This window comes from Lissotriton helveticus, chromosome 9, assembly GCF_964261635.1.
Source record: "Lissotriton helveticus chromosome 9, aLisHel1.1, whole genome shotgun sequence".
In the NCBI taxonomy this organism is placed as follows: domain Eukaryota; kingdom Metazoa; phylum Chordata; class Amphibia; order Caudata; family Salamandridae; genus Lissotriton; species Lissotriton helveticus.
In genome coordinates this window covers 921419371-921436616 of record NC_136070.1, presented here as the reverse complement: position 1 = coordinate 921436616, position 17246 = coordinate 921419371, and the positions used below count along the sequence as shown (strand labels likewise).

The window sequence follows — 17246 nt, the reverse complement described above, 5'->3', positions numbered from 1 at the left end:
GCGAATGCATTTCGGCTTGATAAGCCTTCTTCAGCGCCCAATCACTGTGGCATGTCCTCCCCCAAATGAGTCCGACCTGTGTAAAATACCTCCCAGCACCTGGATCTCCTCCCCTTAATGTGGTCGTCACACCCTTTGTAGTTCGTGTCGCATGTGGAACCACAAGTCCCAGAAAGCACTGTGGCGGCACAGTCCGGGTGGATGGCGTAGGGGAGTGAGTGAACGGTAAGTTCGTGCTGGAGACAGGTAGGTGGTGGTAGGCGCGCAGCCATGGAGCCGGACACTGACCACGGCCGTTTTCCTTCATCCCCTCGTGACTGCTACAGCCCGCATTAGCACACAGTAAGTCCAATGGGCAGGGGCAGTCAATGCGGACTGGAATCCCGCGTCAGTAAAATACCAAGCTCTCCCCACTGGTGCTGTGCGAATACAGGCGGTCACCGGAGCTATCGATCACTCGATACCAGGAGATGCTGCAAGCAACATGGTGCCAGCTTTGCTCCGGGACGCTTTGATGTAGCAGGGCCATCCGTGCTGCGTCGCAGGCAGGCGCAGGATACATGACTGCAAAGATCCTCAACAGAAGAACTCGGAGGCCAAGGGGGAGTTCAAGGTAAACAGCTCGCTTTATTGACCGGTTCCCAGTGGCGGCGAATGCATTTCGGCTCGATAAGCCTTCCTCAGCGCCCAATCACTGTGGCATGTCCTCCCCCAAATGAGTCCGACCTGTGTAAAATACCTCCCAGCACCTGGATCTCCCCCCCTTAATGTGGTCGTCACACCCTTTGTAGTTCGTGTCGCATGTGGAACCAGAAGTCCCAGAAAGCACTGTGGCGGCTCAGTCCGGGTGGATGGCGTAGGGGAGTGAGTGAACGGTAAGTTCGTGCTGGAGACAGGTAGGTGGTGGTAGGCGCGCAGCCATGGAGCCGGACACTGACCACGGCCGTTTTCCTTCATCCCCTCATGACGGCTACAGCCCGCATTAGCACACAGTAAGTCCAATGGGCAGGGGCAGTCAATGCGGACTGGAATCCCGCGTCGGTAAAATACCAAGCTCTCCCCACTGGTGCTGTGCGAATCCAGGCGGTCACCGGAGCTATCGATCACTCGATACCAGGAGATGCTGCAAGCAACATGGTGCCAGCTTTGCTCCGGGACGCTTTGATGTAGCAGGGCCATCCATGCTGCGTCGCAGGCAGGCGCAGGATACATGACTGCAAAGATCCTCAACAGAAGAACTCGGAGGTCAAGGGGGAGTTCAGGGTAAACAGCTCGCTTTATTGATCGGTTCCCAGTGGCGGCGAATGCATTTCGGCTCGATAAGCCTTCCTCAGCGCCCAATCACTGTGGCATGTCCTCCCCCAAATGAGTCCGACCTGTGTAAAATACCTCCCAGCACCTGGATCTCCTCCACTTAATGTGGTCGTCACACCCTTTGTAGTTCGTGTCGCATGTGGAACCACAAGTCCCAGAAAGCACTGTGGCGGCTCAGTCCGGGTGGATGGCGTAGGGGAGTGAGTGAACGGTAAGTTCGTGCTGGAGACAGGTAGGTGGTGGTAGGCGCGCAGCCATGGAGCCGGACACTGACCACGGCCGTTTTCCTTCATCCCCTCGTGACTGCTACAGCCCGCATTAGCACACAGTAAGTCCAATGGGCAGGGGCAGTCAATGCGGACTGGAATCCCCCGTCGGTAAAATACCAAGCTCTCCCCACTGGTGCTGTGCGAATCCAGGCGGTCACCGGAGCTATCGATCACTCGATACCAGGAGATGCTGCAAGCAACATGGTGCCAGCTTTTCTCCGGGACGCTTTGATGTAGCAGGGCCATCCGTGCTGCGTCGCAGGCAGGCGCAGGATACATGACTGCAAAGATCCTCAACAGAAGAACTCGGAGGCCAAGGGGGAGTTCAGGGTAAACAGCTCGCTTTATTGATCGGTTCCCAGTGGCGGCGAATGCATTTCGGCTCGATAAGCCTTCCTCAGCGCCCAATCACTGTGGCATGTCCTCCCCCAAATGAGTCCGACCTGTGTAAAATACCTCCCAGCACCTGGATCTCCTCCACTTAATGTGGTCGTCACACCCTTTGTAGTTCGTGTCGCATGTGGAACCACAAGTCCCAGAAAGCACTGTGGCGGCTCAGTCCGGGTGGATGGCGTAGGGGAGTGAGTGAACGGTAAGTTCGTGCTGGAGACAGGTAGGTGGTGGTAGGCGCGCAGCCATGGAGCCGGACACTGACCACGGCCATTTTCCTTCCTCCCCTCGTGACTGCTACAGCCCGCATTAGCACACAGTAAGTCCAATGGGCAGGGGCAGTCAATGCAGACTGGAATCCCGCGTCGGTAAATACCAAGCTCTCCCCACTGGTGCTGTGCGAATACAGGCGGTCACCGGAGCTATCGATCACTCGATACCAGGAGATGCTGCAAGCAACATGGTGCCAGCTTTGCTCCGGGACGCTTTGATGTAGCAGGGCCATCCGTGCTGCGTCGCAGGCAGGCGCAGGATACATGACTGCAAAGATCCTCAACAGAAGAACTCGGAGGCCAAGGGGGAGTTCAGGGTAAACAGCTCGCTTTATTGACCGGTTCCCAGTGGCGGCGAATGCATTTCGGCTCGATAAGCCTTCCTCAGCGCCCAATCACTGTGGCATGTCCTCCCCCAAATGAGTCCGACCTGTGTAAAATACCTCCCAGCACCTGGATCTCCTCCCCTTAATGTGGTCGTCACACCCTTTGTAGTTCGTGTCGCATGTGGAACCACAAGTCCCAGAAACCACTGTGGCGGCTCAGTCCGGGTGGATGGCGTAGGGGAGTGAGTGAACGGTAAGTTCGTGCTGGAGACAGGTAGGTGGAGGTAGGCGCGCAGCCATGGAGCCGGACACTGACCACGGCCGTTTTCCTTCATCCCCTCGTGACTGCTACAGCCCGCATTAGCACAGAGTAAGTCCAATGGGCAGGGGCAGTCAATGCGGACTGGAATCCCGCGTCGGTAAAATACCAAGCTCTCCCCACTGGTGCTGTGCGAATCCAGGCGGTCACCGGAGCTATCGATCACTCGATACCAGGAGATGCTGCAAGCAACATGGTGCCAGCTTTGCTCCGGGACGCTTTGATGTAGCAGGGCCATCCGTGCTGCGTCGCAGGCAGGCGCAGGATACATGACTGCAAAGATCCTCAACAGAAGAACTCGGAGGCCAAGGGAGAGTTCAGGGTAAACAGCTCGCTTTATTGACCGGTTCCCAGTGGCGGCGAATGCATTTCGGCTCGATAAGCCTTCCTCTGCGCCCAATCACTGTGGCATGTCCTCCCCCAAATGAGTCCGACCTGTGTAAAATACCTCCCAGCACCTGGATCTCCTCCCCTTAATGTGGTCGTCACACCCTTTGTAGTTCGTGTCGCATGTGGAACCACAAGTCCCAGAAAGCACTGTGGTGGCTCAGTCCGGGTGGATGGCTTAGGGGAGTGAGTGAACGGTAAGTTCGTGCTGGAGACAGGTAGGTGATGGTAGGCGCACAGCCATGGAGCCGGAACCTGACCACGGCCGTTTTCCTTCATCCCCTCGTGACTGCTACAGCCCGCATTAGCACACAGTAAGTCCAATGGGCAGGGGCAGTCAATGCGGACTGGAATCCCGCGTCTGTAAAATACCAAGCTCTCCCCACTGGTGCTGTGCGAATCCAGGCGGTCACCGGAGCTATCGATCACTCGATACCAGGAGATGCTGCAAGCAACATGGTGCCAGCTTTGCTCCGGGACGCTTTGATGTAGCAGGGCCATCCGTGCTGCGTCGCAGGCAGGCGCAGGATACATGACTGCAAAGATCCTCAACAGAAGAACTCGGAGGCCAAGGGGGAGTTCAGGGTAAACAGCTCGCTTTATTGACCGGTTCCCAGTGGCGGCGAATGCATTTCGGCTCGATAAGCCTTCCTCAGCGCCCAATCACTGTGGCATGTCCTCCCCCAAATGAGTCCGACCTGTGTAAAATACCTCCCAGCACCTGGATCTCCTCCCCTTAATCTGGTCGTCACACCCTTTGTAGTTCGTGTCGCATGTGGAACCACAAGTCCCAGAAAGCACTGTGGCGGCTCAGTCCGGGTGGATGGCGTAGGGGAGTGAGTGAACGGTAAGTTCGTGCTGGAGACAGGAAGGTGGTGGTAGGCGCGCATCCATGGAGCCGGACACTGACCACGGCCGTTTTCCTTCATCCCCTCGTGACTGCTACAGCCCGCATTAGCACACAGTAAGTCCACTGGGCAGGGGCAGTCAATGCGGACTGGAATCCCGCGTCGGTAAAATACCAAGCTCTCCCCACTGGTGCTGTGCGAATCCAGGCGGTCACCGGAGCTATCGATCACTCGATACCAGGAGATGCTGCAAGCAACATGGTGCCAGCTTTGCTCCGGGACGCTTTGATGTAGCAGGGCCATCCGTGCTGCGTCGCAGGCAGGCGCAGGATACATGACTGCAAAGATCCTCAACAGAAGAACTCGGAGGCCAAGGGGGAGTTCAGGGTAAACAGCTCGCTTTATTGACTGGTTCCCAGTGGCGGCGAATGCATTTCGGCTCGATAAGCCTTCCTCAGCGCCCAATCACTGTGGCATGTCCTCCCCCAAATGAGTCCGACCTGTGTAAAATACCTCCCAGCACCTGGATCTCCTCCCCTTAATGTGGTCGTCACACCCTTTGTAGTTCGTGTCGCATGTGGAACCACAAGTCCCAGAAAGCACTGTGGCGGCTCAGTCCGGGTGGATGGCGTAGGGGAGTGAGTGAACGGTAAGTTCGTGCTGGAGACAGGTAGGTGGTGGTAGGCGCGCAGCCATGGAGCCGGACACTGACCACGGCCGTTTTCCTTCATCCCCTCATGACTGCTACAGCCCGCATTAGCACACAGTAAGTCCAATGGGCAGGGGCAGTCAATGCGGACTGGAATCCCGCGTCGGTAAAATACCAAGCTCTCCCCACTGGTGCTGTGCGAATCCAGGCGGTCACCGGAGCTATCGATCACTCGATACCAGGAGATGCTGCAAGCAACATGGTGCCAGCTTTGCTCCGGGACGCTTTGATGTAGCAGGGCCATCCATGCTGCGTCGCAGGCAGGCGCAGGATACATGACTGCAAAGATCCTCAACAGAAGAACTCGGAGGCCAAGGGGGAGTTCAGGGTAAACAGCTCGCTTTATTGATCGGTTCCCAGTGGCGGCGAATGCATTTCGGCTCGATAAGCCTTCCTCAGTGCCCAATCACTGTGGCATGTCCTCCCCCAAATGAGTCCGACCTGTGTAAAATACCTCCCAGCACCTGGATCTCCTCCACTTAATGTGGTCGTCACACCCTTTGTAGTTCGTGTCGCATGTGGAACCACAAGTCCCAGAAAGCACTGTGGCGGCTCAGTCCGGGTGGATGGCGTAGGGGAGTGAGTGAACGGTAAGTTCGTGCTGGAGACAGGTAGGTGGTGGTAGGCGCGCAGCCATGGAGCCGGACACTGACCACGGCCGTTTTCCTTCATCCCCTCGTGACTGCTACAGCCCGCATTAGCACACAGTAAGTCCAATGGGCAGGGGCAGTCAATGCGGACTGGAATCCCCCGTCGGTAAAATACCAAGCTCTCCCCACTGGTGCTGTGCGAATCCAGGCGGTCACCGGATCTATCGATCACTCGATACCAGGAGATGCTGCAAGCAACATGGTGCTAGCTTTGCTCCGGGACGCTTTGATGTAGCAGGGCCATCCGTGCTGCGTCGCAGGCAGGCGCAGGATACATGACTGCAAAGATCCTCAACAGAAGAACTCGGAGGCCAAGGGGGAGTTCAGGGTAAACAGCTCGCTTTATTGATCGGTTCCCAGTGGCGGCGAATGCATTTCGGCTCGATAAGCCTTCCTCAGCGCCCAATCACTGTGGCATGTCCTCCCCCAAATGAGTCCGACCTGTGTAAAATACCTCCCAGCACCTGGATCTCCTCCACTTAATGTGGTCGTCACACCCTTTGTAGTTCGTGTCGCATGTGGAACCACAAGTCCCAGAAAGCACTGTGGCGGCTCAGTCCGGGTGGATGGCGTAGGGGAGTGAGTGAACGGTAAGTTCGTGCTGGAGACAGGTAGGTGGTGGTAGGCGCGCAGCCATGGAGCCGGACACTGACCACGGCCGTTTTCCTTCCTCCCCTCGTGACTGCTACAGCCCGCATTAGCACACAGTAAGTCCAATGGGCAGGGGCAGTCAATGCAGACTGGAATCCCGCGTCGGTAAATACCAAGCTCTCCCCACTGGTGCTGTGCGAATCCAGGCGGTCACCGGAGCTATCGATCACTCGATACCAGGAGATGCTGCAAGCAACATGGTGCCAGCTTTGCTCCGGGACGCTTTGATGTAGCAGGGCCATCCGTGCTGCGTTGCAGGCAGGCGCAGGATACATGACTGCAAAGATCCTCAACAGAAGAACTCGGAGGCCAAGGGGGAGTTCAGGGTAAACAGCTCGCTTTATTGACCGGTTCCCAGTGGCGGCGAATGCATTTCGGCTCGATAAGCCTTCCTCAGCGCCCAATCACTGTGGCATGTCCTCCCCCAAATGAGTCCGACCTGTGTAAAATACCTCCCAGCACCTGGATCTCCTCCCCTTAATGTGGTCGTCACACCCTTTGTAGTTCGTGTCGCATGTGGAACCACAAGTCCCAGAAAGCACTGTGGCGGCTCAGTCCGGGTGGATGGCGTAGGGGAGTGAGTGAACGGTAAGTTCGTGCTGGAGACAGGTAGGTGGTGGTAGGCGCGCAGCCATGGAGCCGGACACTGACCACGGCCGTTTTCCTTCATCCCCTCGTGACTGCTACAGCCCGCATTAGCACACAGTAAGTCCAATGGGCAGGGGCAGTCAATGTGGACTGGAATCCCGCGTCGGTAAAATACCAAGCTCTCCCCACTGGTGCTGTGCGAATCCAGGCGGTCACCGGAGCTATCGATCACTCGATACCAGGAGATGTTGCAAGCAACATGGTGCCAGCTTTGCTCCGGGACGCTTTGATGTAGCAGGGCCATCCGTGCATGTCCTCCCCCAAATGAGTCCGACCTATATATATATATATATAACCTACTGGTGGTCACTAGTAGGTAGTTATAGTTCATGGAAACAAGAGCATGATAAAGGCTCTTGCTTCCATGAAGTAAAGCAGAATTACTTTTAGGCAGAGGGAGCTGCTGCCCAAAAGCAGGGTCGGCTCCCGCAGGAGGCAGGGAGATGGCAAGAACAGCGGTGGCCTTGGGGCTCCCCGTGTGGTCACCAAGGACGTGGCCATGCCCCTGGGGATGGGGTTCCAGGGCAGAAAATGGCCCTGTAGGGGGCCCGCGCAGTCCCCCTACCCATTTTAAATAAATAAAGATTGTGGCCATGCCCCGGGGATGGGGTACCCGGGGCTATACCGGTCTCAGGAGGGTAGCCACGTTGCCCCCTCCCAAAAGTAAATCAATTGTAAAAGGCTGGGTCCCAGGGTATGTGGTTCCGAGGCTGAAATTGGATCGGGAGAGGGGCTGCATGCCCCCCCCCTGTTTAAAAAAATAAATAAATAGCAAAGGGCTAGCCCCGGGGGATGGGGTCCCCATGGCATAAATTGGCCTCAGGAGGGTGGGCCGAGTTACCCCCGTGTTTTATTACAATTTTCTTTTTTTAAATGGGTCAGGCCCCTGGGGATAGGGTTTACTGGGTCTAAAAGGGTAAAGTAAAGGGGGGGGGGGGCACACAGCCCCCCTTCCTAAAATGAAAAAAACAAAACAAAACGGAAGCTGGCAACTCGCCGAGGCCCCGCCCCCTTTCTTCACTACTCTGCAAACGTGCGTCCTGGCGAGTTCTTGGCTGGAGGATGAAGTGCACTTCGTTGCTGAGGGTTCTTAGGGGCCAACTAGCCCACCTGTTACCTCCAGTAAGCCCCACACAGCTGGATTGCGGAGGTAATTGGAGGCCAGGCCCCTTCTCCACCACTTTGCAAACGCGCCTCTCGGCGCACTGCTGGTGTGGTGATGAGGTCCTCCTGCCTCTTGAGGGCCCTTGGGGGCCAAGAAGCCCTCTTGGTACCTCCTATAAATCCTAAGCAGCGGAATTCCTGAGCACTGGTTAGAAGACCAGGCCCTTTCTCCACCACTCTGCCAACGCAACTGCTAGTTACAAAACCATAGAAATTCACAGAAAAAAACACAGTTTCAGGGATGTTATAGTTAGAAATGAGAATTTAAAAAACCTTAGAAATTCAGTGAAAAAAACACAGGTTTCAGGGATGTTATAGTTAAGAAATTACCAAGTAAAAAACCTTAGAAATTCACTGAAAAAAAATACAATTTTGAGGAGCGTTATAGTTAGGTGTTAGCATTTAAAGAACCTTAGAAATTCACGGAAAACCCAAAGGTTACAGAGATGTTATAGTTAGGCTGGTATTTCACTCGTACAAAACCAGAGAAATTCAGCCGTCAGGTTAGCTGAACTAACTATAATTTGCGCTGCCGCAATGCACTGCTGATTACGTCACATATTACATCACTCATGACATGGTCAGTGACATCACTGATCACATCACTGATCACATCTCAAATTACATCACTTGGAAGTAGGTCGCATCCCAGGCGGCCTGAGTATTTTAATAGCGTTGAGTTTTGAAAATCTAAACCCACAAATGCACAAAGAATGGGCCAAGAGTAACATGGAAGCATCTGCCATACTCGTGCAAATCTTGATAAAATATGCAGAACAAGGGGGCGAGGCCAAGGTGGCCATCATGGCGGTTACCTGAAACAAAAGCTCCGTCTAGAACGTATAAAATCCTATCTTAATCTAGACAACTGGCTGCCGTAACTCACTCATGCAAAGCAGTACCGGCTTCGGCGCCTTGCAACCTGAACACCGACTTGCTGTACCCTGGTGAGGCATGGTCGAGCACTGCTCCTGGGACCCTGACTGGGACCCTGGTGGGTGCCGCCGCCAGAGTCGGGAGGAGTTCCAGAGGACCCATGCGGTTGCTTTCTGTGGAGCTATCACAGCACGAGTCGGTGCAGCGCCACCTGGGTGGGCCCCTTCTCCCACGGTCCTGTAGCCCCACTGCAATTTGCGTTGCTCTGCTCTTGTCAGCCCACACATAGTGAGTGGCAGGTGCCTGTGAGGCCGAGGGGACCGCGCTGCTCTCGGGGCAGGGCACTGAGGTGTCGGCCCGACCCAAGACCTTGCGGTTTGGTGACAATCCTGGGGTTCTGAAGGCCCGACTGGGAGGCTTGTGAGCAGTGCCGTAGAAAGCCATTGGCATACCGGGGGCCCCTCACTGTCCTCACTTTGGGTACTCTCGCTACACAGGTCTGTGCTGTGCCCCCTGAGTGGGCCCTCCTCCTTCAGCGATACTGTGGCCCCACGGCCGCTTGTGACAACATACACTTGTAAGGCATGGTGAGAGACTGGCTCCCGGAGGACTGGAGGGACTGTGCTGTGCTCGGGGCAAGGTGCTAGGGTGCTGGCCTGACTCGCGGCCTACCTGTCCTACGACACTCTTCAGGGTCAGCTGGAGGCTTTGGCACTCTGGGCCTGATTGCCGTGCCTGACCCCACATCTGGCGACCGTCATCTGTAGAATCTGGGGCCCATGGTGGCAGTGGTGCCCTTAGGAGAAAGACCGGCGATCTACGGGAACGGCCCGTGGACTACACGACTTCTGCGGGGCTCGCGGGCCACTTCACATCACAGATTGGTGCAGGACCCCTTGGAGGCTAGAACCCCGCTTCCCTGAATGTGCGGAGACAACCCCTCCCTGGGCCTTCGTCTTGCCCTGTCCAGGGACTGTCCTCAGAGCGCTCTCACTGCTGGTGACACCTTGAGGTTGGTGTTGGACCCTGAGGCAGGGTACCGGAGCTGTTTGTTAGACCAGGCCGCCAGCTTTGCAAGAAACAGGTAAGTGGAGACGGCGAGAGTGCCTCTTTTACCCTCTCCCTGGTCCCTACCGTCCGCCCGAGCCTTAGTGGACAGACCGATAGCCAAAGGGGGCTCGGCCTCGGTCTGGTCGGCAGGACCCCGGGTGCCTGGTACTTGGAGCTGGGCCTCTTTTTCCCCCACCGATGAAGGGGCCCCAGGCTTCCATTGCCCCCCTCCACTCTCTCAGAGGGGCTCGGCTCCCACAACGAGGTGTTGTAACACCCCGTTACCCAGGCGCTGGGGGTCGGGGGGGGCACATAATAGATCCTAGGTCCACATCACACCTGGGCACCACCCTCGGCCTGGACCTGCCTCCGGAGGCTGGGGGACTGCGCTCATAGGATCCTAGCACCAGGGGGTTCTTGACCATACACCAGCGTTACCTTTAATGTTATCCCACCATGGGGAAGGACAAAGCCTCAGGTGCCGTGTCTACACAAATGCAAATGGACCACTACACTACTCGATCCGGCTGTGCCCTTCCCGGCCCTCCGGGACCCCCGGACGGTGAAAAGTCTGCTGCCCGACACTACAACCTTGTGGTCATTTTGAAGGTGATTCAAACCTCTCAAGTGGAGGTGGAGGCCAGGGTTAATGAAGTGAAGATGGATGCGGCGCTGCTCTGCCAGGACCTCCAAAATGCTACTGCCAGGATTATAGAAGCAGAATCAAGGATTTTCACAGCTGAAGATGATGTCTCCACCCTTAAGACTTAGATCTCCACACTCCTCACTCGCACGTTGGAACTCCTGCAGGTAGCCACTTGGGTGTTAGCCCCAAAAGGCAGTCTTCAAAGGTGAAGACCCCTTTAAAAGGCACAAGTGTAGCACCGGGGAAAGGGCTGCCTCATTGTTGAGGTACACAGCTTGGAACGGGAAGCAGAGAGGGGAAACCAGTTGCCAGCATGTAGCCCTGAGGAAGCCACACCCCGGGCGGTGGGCTCATGAGGTCTGTACACACAGACTCACCATCTTGCAAGTGGGCAGAATGGTGCATCCTGAGATAGCCAGATGGCACACTCCACAGAAAGTGGTCACCAGCTGGGAGGGAACCTGGTAACCCCTTTTCTACCAACCGTATCCCACCCTGAGGGCACTTTACGAGCATAAAAGGGTACCCTGGAACTCAGACCTCAAATCTTGACCGACTCAGAAGAAAGACCGAAGAAGTACTGTCCTGCTGCACTGAAGAATCAGCAAAGAAGAGGCTGCACTGATGAGGACTGCATCTGCTTCTGTCTCCCGAGCTCAGTCAAGCCAAGAGAACTCCAAGGGAGGGCCAGCCGGTGGCGGCATGCAATTGTCCTGTGCACAAGAGTGTCTATGCAGGGCTTGTCCTATGCCCCGACTAGGACATCAGAGAGGACTTTGTTGAAGGGCAGGAGGGATTCTGTTTGGGACATCCCCGGTTGAAGCACCTCCATCAAGATATTGATATTGATTTTGACTTCTACTGAGGGTAGCGAGAGGTCGAGGACTTCAGCCATTTCCACACCACCATAGCAAAGGAGGCTCCTTCCTCTATAGCCACACTAGGAGAGAAAAGCCTAGTGTCCAGCGAGGTGTCCAGACCACTGGCATCAGCAGGTCCTCATACTAGTTATCTTCAGCCAAAGGTTCTTCAAGGGAATCAGGTAACCACAGAGATCCTCAGACCCACTTCAGGCATACTCCCCACAGGACCTATTAAAGAAAGGAGGCACTGCCTCAGACCAGAATGGTCCGGTCGGCGCTGTTGTCGAAATCGAGTGACACCGATCCGGGTCTGTATTGGAGTTGGGAATGGCAAAGGGTTGGCGCCGCCAAAGGGCATTGGCGGCACAGAAAAACGCACAATAGACGGAAGCCCAGCGAAGGTTGTGGATTTGCAAACAGAATCTTCCAGATCTAGGAACGCATATAGAGGGCTAGACTAGCATTAAGGGCGAACCTGCTGGCGGAAGCCCAGCCTGGGCTCCTCCAGAACCCATGGGGCCAGTAGGCGCTTCAGTGGGGTCCAGTCATCCAATAATGAGGTGCATGGCCTCATAAAATTCTCTGAGTTTGGCGGGAGTCGCTCTGAGAAATTCAGGGAGGTGCAGAGCGGACCCAGGTTCCACAGGTGGAGTGTGGGAACAGGGCCTAGATTTTAGGCGTTGTTCCAACACCTAGTCTTTTGACTTGAGCAATTCTACTTTTTGTCCTAGTTGTGTTTGTGGGACAGCGACTTTGACCGCGACAACGACTGATGGGAATGACTCTGAGTGCAGGCCATGGACCTAGAGCAGTGTGGAGTCACTTGATGTCTAGCCATCAGGACCTTCATCACCCGCTCCCGAATTTCTTTAGGATTCATGGTGCAGCAGTTGGAACAGCCCTGGAGTCATGGTTCGGCTCCAGGCACCACAAACAATCCAGGTGGGGGTCTAGCACAGACATTTGTTTGTGGCAGGCACAAAAGGGTTTAAACCCCACAGGGTTTTAGGGAACATCCTTAAGCACACAGGAAGCAGAGATGCTAAACAAAATTGACAAAACATTGAAGTGGTAAAAAAAGGACCAGGGTAGCTCTTCTAGATCTGCACTGTTAGCGCGACAACAACCCCACTGACGTCAGCATGCTGAGGAGGCCCCTATATAGGCACAGCGCATGACACATCCGGCACAGATGATGCCTATGCAGAGCCGTTGATGCCACCTACTGGCATGCAGGGGTACTTCTCAAGATTTTCCAAATCCAGTCTGACAGCTGCGTAATATTCTATGGTAAGGAATCTGCGGCTAGAAGGCTCTATCAGATATATGTTGCAAACCTTTAAGGAAACTTCTCACAACAGGTGATTTGAATAAGGATGGCTGGTCCGGCAACTGTAAAAAGACAGAGAGATTTAGTAAAGGGACACCTGTTTGAGAGGATGATGTCTACAACGTCAGGCAACAGATCGAACAATCAACTGCTGCTGCTCAATTTCACACCTGAACATATAGATTATGCAGGTTTGGGTGCAGAACCCTGACTTGCTGCTTGTCCCACAAAAAATTCTCCTAAAGCGGTACCTCGATTGAGGACATATGCTCATGCCCATATGTTTTGGATACCACACGCTAATGGCCCAAAACAGAGCCACTAGGATGACTTTGGCCCTGTCATTCTTGATCTTCAGGAGAAGCAGAAGAGGAAAGGCATACATGTGCTGTGCTCCACTTTTGTAGGAATGTGTCTCCTATAGAGTGCTCTTGGGAATCCCAATGCATAGAGATTTTGACACTGCGCATAAATAGCATAGGGTACCCCCTGTTTGAAGATGTCTTGCACCACTTCGGGATGCGGCAACCATTTGTGATCCACCTGGTGTCGCTGGTGAGCACATCCGCCTTTGTGTTTAAAGATCCTGCCAGTTGGTTCACTGTCACAGAGATGCCCCGATGCTCCAGCCAACTTCAGAGCAGCAGAGCCTCTTGACCCAGGACCCCACTCTAACTGTTTATTGCAGTACCATATGACAGTAGTCTTGTCAGTGATTTCCTGGACCGTCCTCTTCTTGATTAACAGCAGGAAGGCCTTAAACGCTAAGTGGATTGCCTGCAGCTCCAACAGATTTCAGTCCTCTGATCTCTACCACTCTCAGATTACCCACCCAGTCCTACAGGGATGCATCCCTCATCAACATCAGCTCTGGATGGGGAAGGGATTAGGGTTTGATGCTAGTCAGGTTGTTGTCGAGCAGCCACCACTGCAGATGTTATGCAGTCTCCTCCAAAGCCTGGATGAGATCCAACAGGTTTCCTTGGTGCTGGGGCACTGAGACTTCAGATGCCAATGAAACTTCCACATCAGCCACATAGCAAAGTTGACAAACGGTATCCATGAGGCCAGCAGGACAAGAAGCCTCAGAGCTGCTCTTGACGAAATCTAAGATTAAAACTGAAATATCATAGTTTAAATGTCCTACACTCGCACAGAGAAAAGGCTTGGAACTGCATAGCGTCCGGAAAAGCTCGGAAGAAAGGAAGCCTCTATGAATAAATCAGGTGTGACTTTGTCTTATTGATGAAGACCACCATAAATATAAAAAGGTTTACCATTATCTGGATGTAGTCTACTCTGGCAAGCTTGTCTTCAACAGTCAGAGTGGAGAAGTGTGGCTCACTGGTTAGAGGAGGCAGACCTGGAAGCAGACGTCAGCCCGGGACCAGGGTTCAATTCCCGGCTCGGCGGGGTCTTGAGTCCTAAAATGTCCATGGACTCGACAATTCTCGCTCCGGTGCCTACTCGATTCACGGGTTCACACTCTGGGCAATAGCTTGCTTAATCTCCACAACGGCCCCTCGCGGCGGGATGCCTGGTTTTCACCTTGCGGATACCCTGCCGGGGTTATCTCACAGGGGAATACCAGGACGGGTTCCCTAAGCAAGCGCTTAGAAACCGCTTGGTGATTTGCGCTATATAAATTCCTGTACATTTACATTTACATTTACATGAAGAGCAAAAGTGGCATTGTAAAAGTGGCTTTGCCATCCAAAGATGGGCGCAACTAACTCCATCACTTTCATGAACACCTTAGGGGCGCTGGTAAGGCCAAAGGGGAGCACAGAAAACTGAAAAGGCATAATGAAGATAATCATGTATGAGAGCTGGTATTTTTGGAAAGTAACTTTGTCTAACCTGTTGAAGGGTCCTAAGAACCTCGCAAATCAATCAAACTTCAAGACTACCATTCAGACCATAGTCCTGTCCAGACTAGACCAGGAAAATTCCATAATCATGGGCGATAAGAAGGTCTAGGAAGCACCCACCAATTACCCCCTCTATGCACAACCAGTGTTTGTCCCTGACAAGCTAGGACTCAGTCATATTACTCTGGGCCTGATGTTCTTAAATGGGTTTCCCTTTTAAGCCAGATCTCTGATCAAAAGTGCCTGTTCAACATTCTGAGGTCTGTTGGGGTATAGCAAACACTAACTAAAACTACATCTAAAATAATAAAATAAAAAAACACTGTTTAACACTTTTGCATAACATATAGTTATCCCTAATGCTGGGTTACATTGTTTTAATATTATTATACATATAAATATTTAGACACTAATCCAAACATTTCTTAAAGCTTATTATACTTCTTAACAACTATGTTTAACTTTTTTAAAGCTTCTGGGTTAATAATTTAAAAACAATTATGCATAATGTTTATGGAATAATAGCCAATTTATTTCAAAATGCTTATATTATGCATTGTATTGTAATCACATTTATATAGCGCTTACTATCCCTGACGAAGCGTTGAAGAACTTTTTTGGCGAGCAGCACACTACTCCAGAACCATTAAAGGATTAGTGGTAAACTAGTATAGTGAAATATGAAAGTAATTTGAGTGGTGGGTCTGTTAGTTATTTGGATTGAGAAGGATAGTGGAGGGATAGAAGAGGGAAAAAGGTTTGCATTTATATAGTGCTTGTTACCACTGAAGAGGTGTTGAAGTGCTTTTTCAACAAGTAGCACGCTACTTCAGAACCCATAAAGGATTAGTGGTGAATTAGTGTAGTAAAACATGAAAGTAATTTGATTGGTGGGTATGGTTGTCAGTTATTTGGATTGAGAAGGACAGTGGAGGGATAGAAGAGGGAAAAGGTTTGTATTTATATAGTGCTTTCTATCCCTAATGAGGTGTTAAAGCGCTTTGTTGGCGCATAACAAGCTGCTCTGGAACCCATTAAGATTAGTGGTGAATTAGTATAGTAAAATATGGAGGTAATTTGAGTGGTGGATATGTTAGTCAGTTATTTGGATTGAGAAGGATAGTGGAGGGATAGAAGAGGAAAATATGTTATAATTTTATAGTGCTTGCTATCCTCAATGAGGTGTTGAAGTGCTTTTTTGGGGAGTAGCATCCAACTCCGGAACCCATAATTAGTGGTGAAATATTATAGTAAAATATGAAAGTAATTTCAGTGGTGGATATATTAGTCAGGTATTTGGATTGAGAAGAATAGTGGAGGGAAAAAGGTTTGCAGTTATATAGCGCTTGTTACCCCTGGAGTCCTTAATTTTAATAAACTATGATGTAGGTTATCAGTGAGAGTTAACTTTCAATCTAGATGATTCAGCAAATCATCCCAGCTTTTAAAAAATAATACTGAGAAAATGTAGCTACCAATCCATCTTTATATTGTGCATAATAACCTTTTAACAGTAGGATTAGTTTTTTTTAGAAATCATGATAAATGACCTTTGTAACTCTGATAAGAGAAAATGGCCAACATTTTCTTTTTATCAAGTCTGGCAGAAAATTTCTCTGATCTTAATCAATAGTATGTTTCAAATGAAACAGGAACCTTTATGGAAAAAAGTGCAAACCAACCTTTCACATTCTTTGCAGGTAAAGGCCCCAGGAGTCGGTGGAACCTCAGGCTTGGCTCCTGGCAAACTCTTTTTCTCCAATTTGCGCTGCTTTAACATCAGCTTTTCATTCTCTTCCTGGTGTTGACCATTGCTGTCCATGATCTACAGAGAGAATTAATGTTTAATTTTCAAGAACATTTAGGATTCATTCACCACTCATTGCAATGAACACCTGCAAAACTTTCAAAGAAATCTGATTGTATTCATTCTCTTCCTGGTGCAGACCATTGTTGTCCAAGATCTGCAGAGAGAATTGTTTTATTTTCCAGAACATTTATCCTAGGATTCATTCACCACTCATTGCAATGAACACCTCGTTTTAGTCATGCCTTCTTCTTTACTTTTCTTCAAGCATTTCAACTACATCTGCTTGACAAGTCCACTACAGTTTGAACCATGGCCGTGATCGCTTATCATCTCCGAAAGCTAAATGGGTATGTAGGCAGGAATGTTAGTAGGAAGAACTAAACGGATTTTGGATGTATTATTCTTAATTAAATTAATTCCTACAGAAGACATGGACATGACTTCATAATCAAATGTATCATATCTTGATTTGCTTTGTTGTATCTCATGACAATTGTAGTCTATTGTGCCTATGTTGTTATATTCAATAAATTATACAGACTTATAGGGGTCGATTCCGATTTGGGAAAAAAAACATCCGTACGATTTGTATCCGGAGCCCTCTCCGTACGAATCGTACCCGTCCGTCCGAGTTGCGTAGTACGATCTGTATTCCGTGAATCTGTCCGAATCGTCGCGATCCGTATGTATTGCAAGGCTGAAACCGTGAACCGTACGACTCGTACACATGCCGTACGACTCGTACACATGCCGTACGACCCGACGAGTACGATCCGGACCGGGGTATGAGGACGCGATTTGTACGGTCCACGTCAGGTAAGGGCGAGTCGTACGGAAAAGCACACAAACACAT

General features: G+C 51.8%; 1 protein-coding gene across 3 annotated transcripts in view; it reads right to left on the bottom strand.

Moving 5' to 3' along the window:
- Positions 1-17246, bottom strand: part of ZNF541 (zinc finger protein 541) — a 1089530-nt gene that overhangs the window by 112802 nt on the left and 959482 nt on the right. For all 3 annotated transcript variants that reach the window (XM_078661102.1, XM_078661104.1, XM_078661103.1), the window contains exon 15: positions 16266-16408. In XM_078661102.1, the coding sequence (XP_078517228.1) occupies positions 16266-16408 (143 nt within the window). The remainder of the gene's footprint in view (positions 1-16265; positions 16409-17246) is intronic.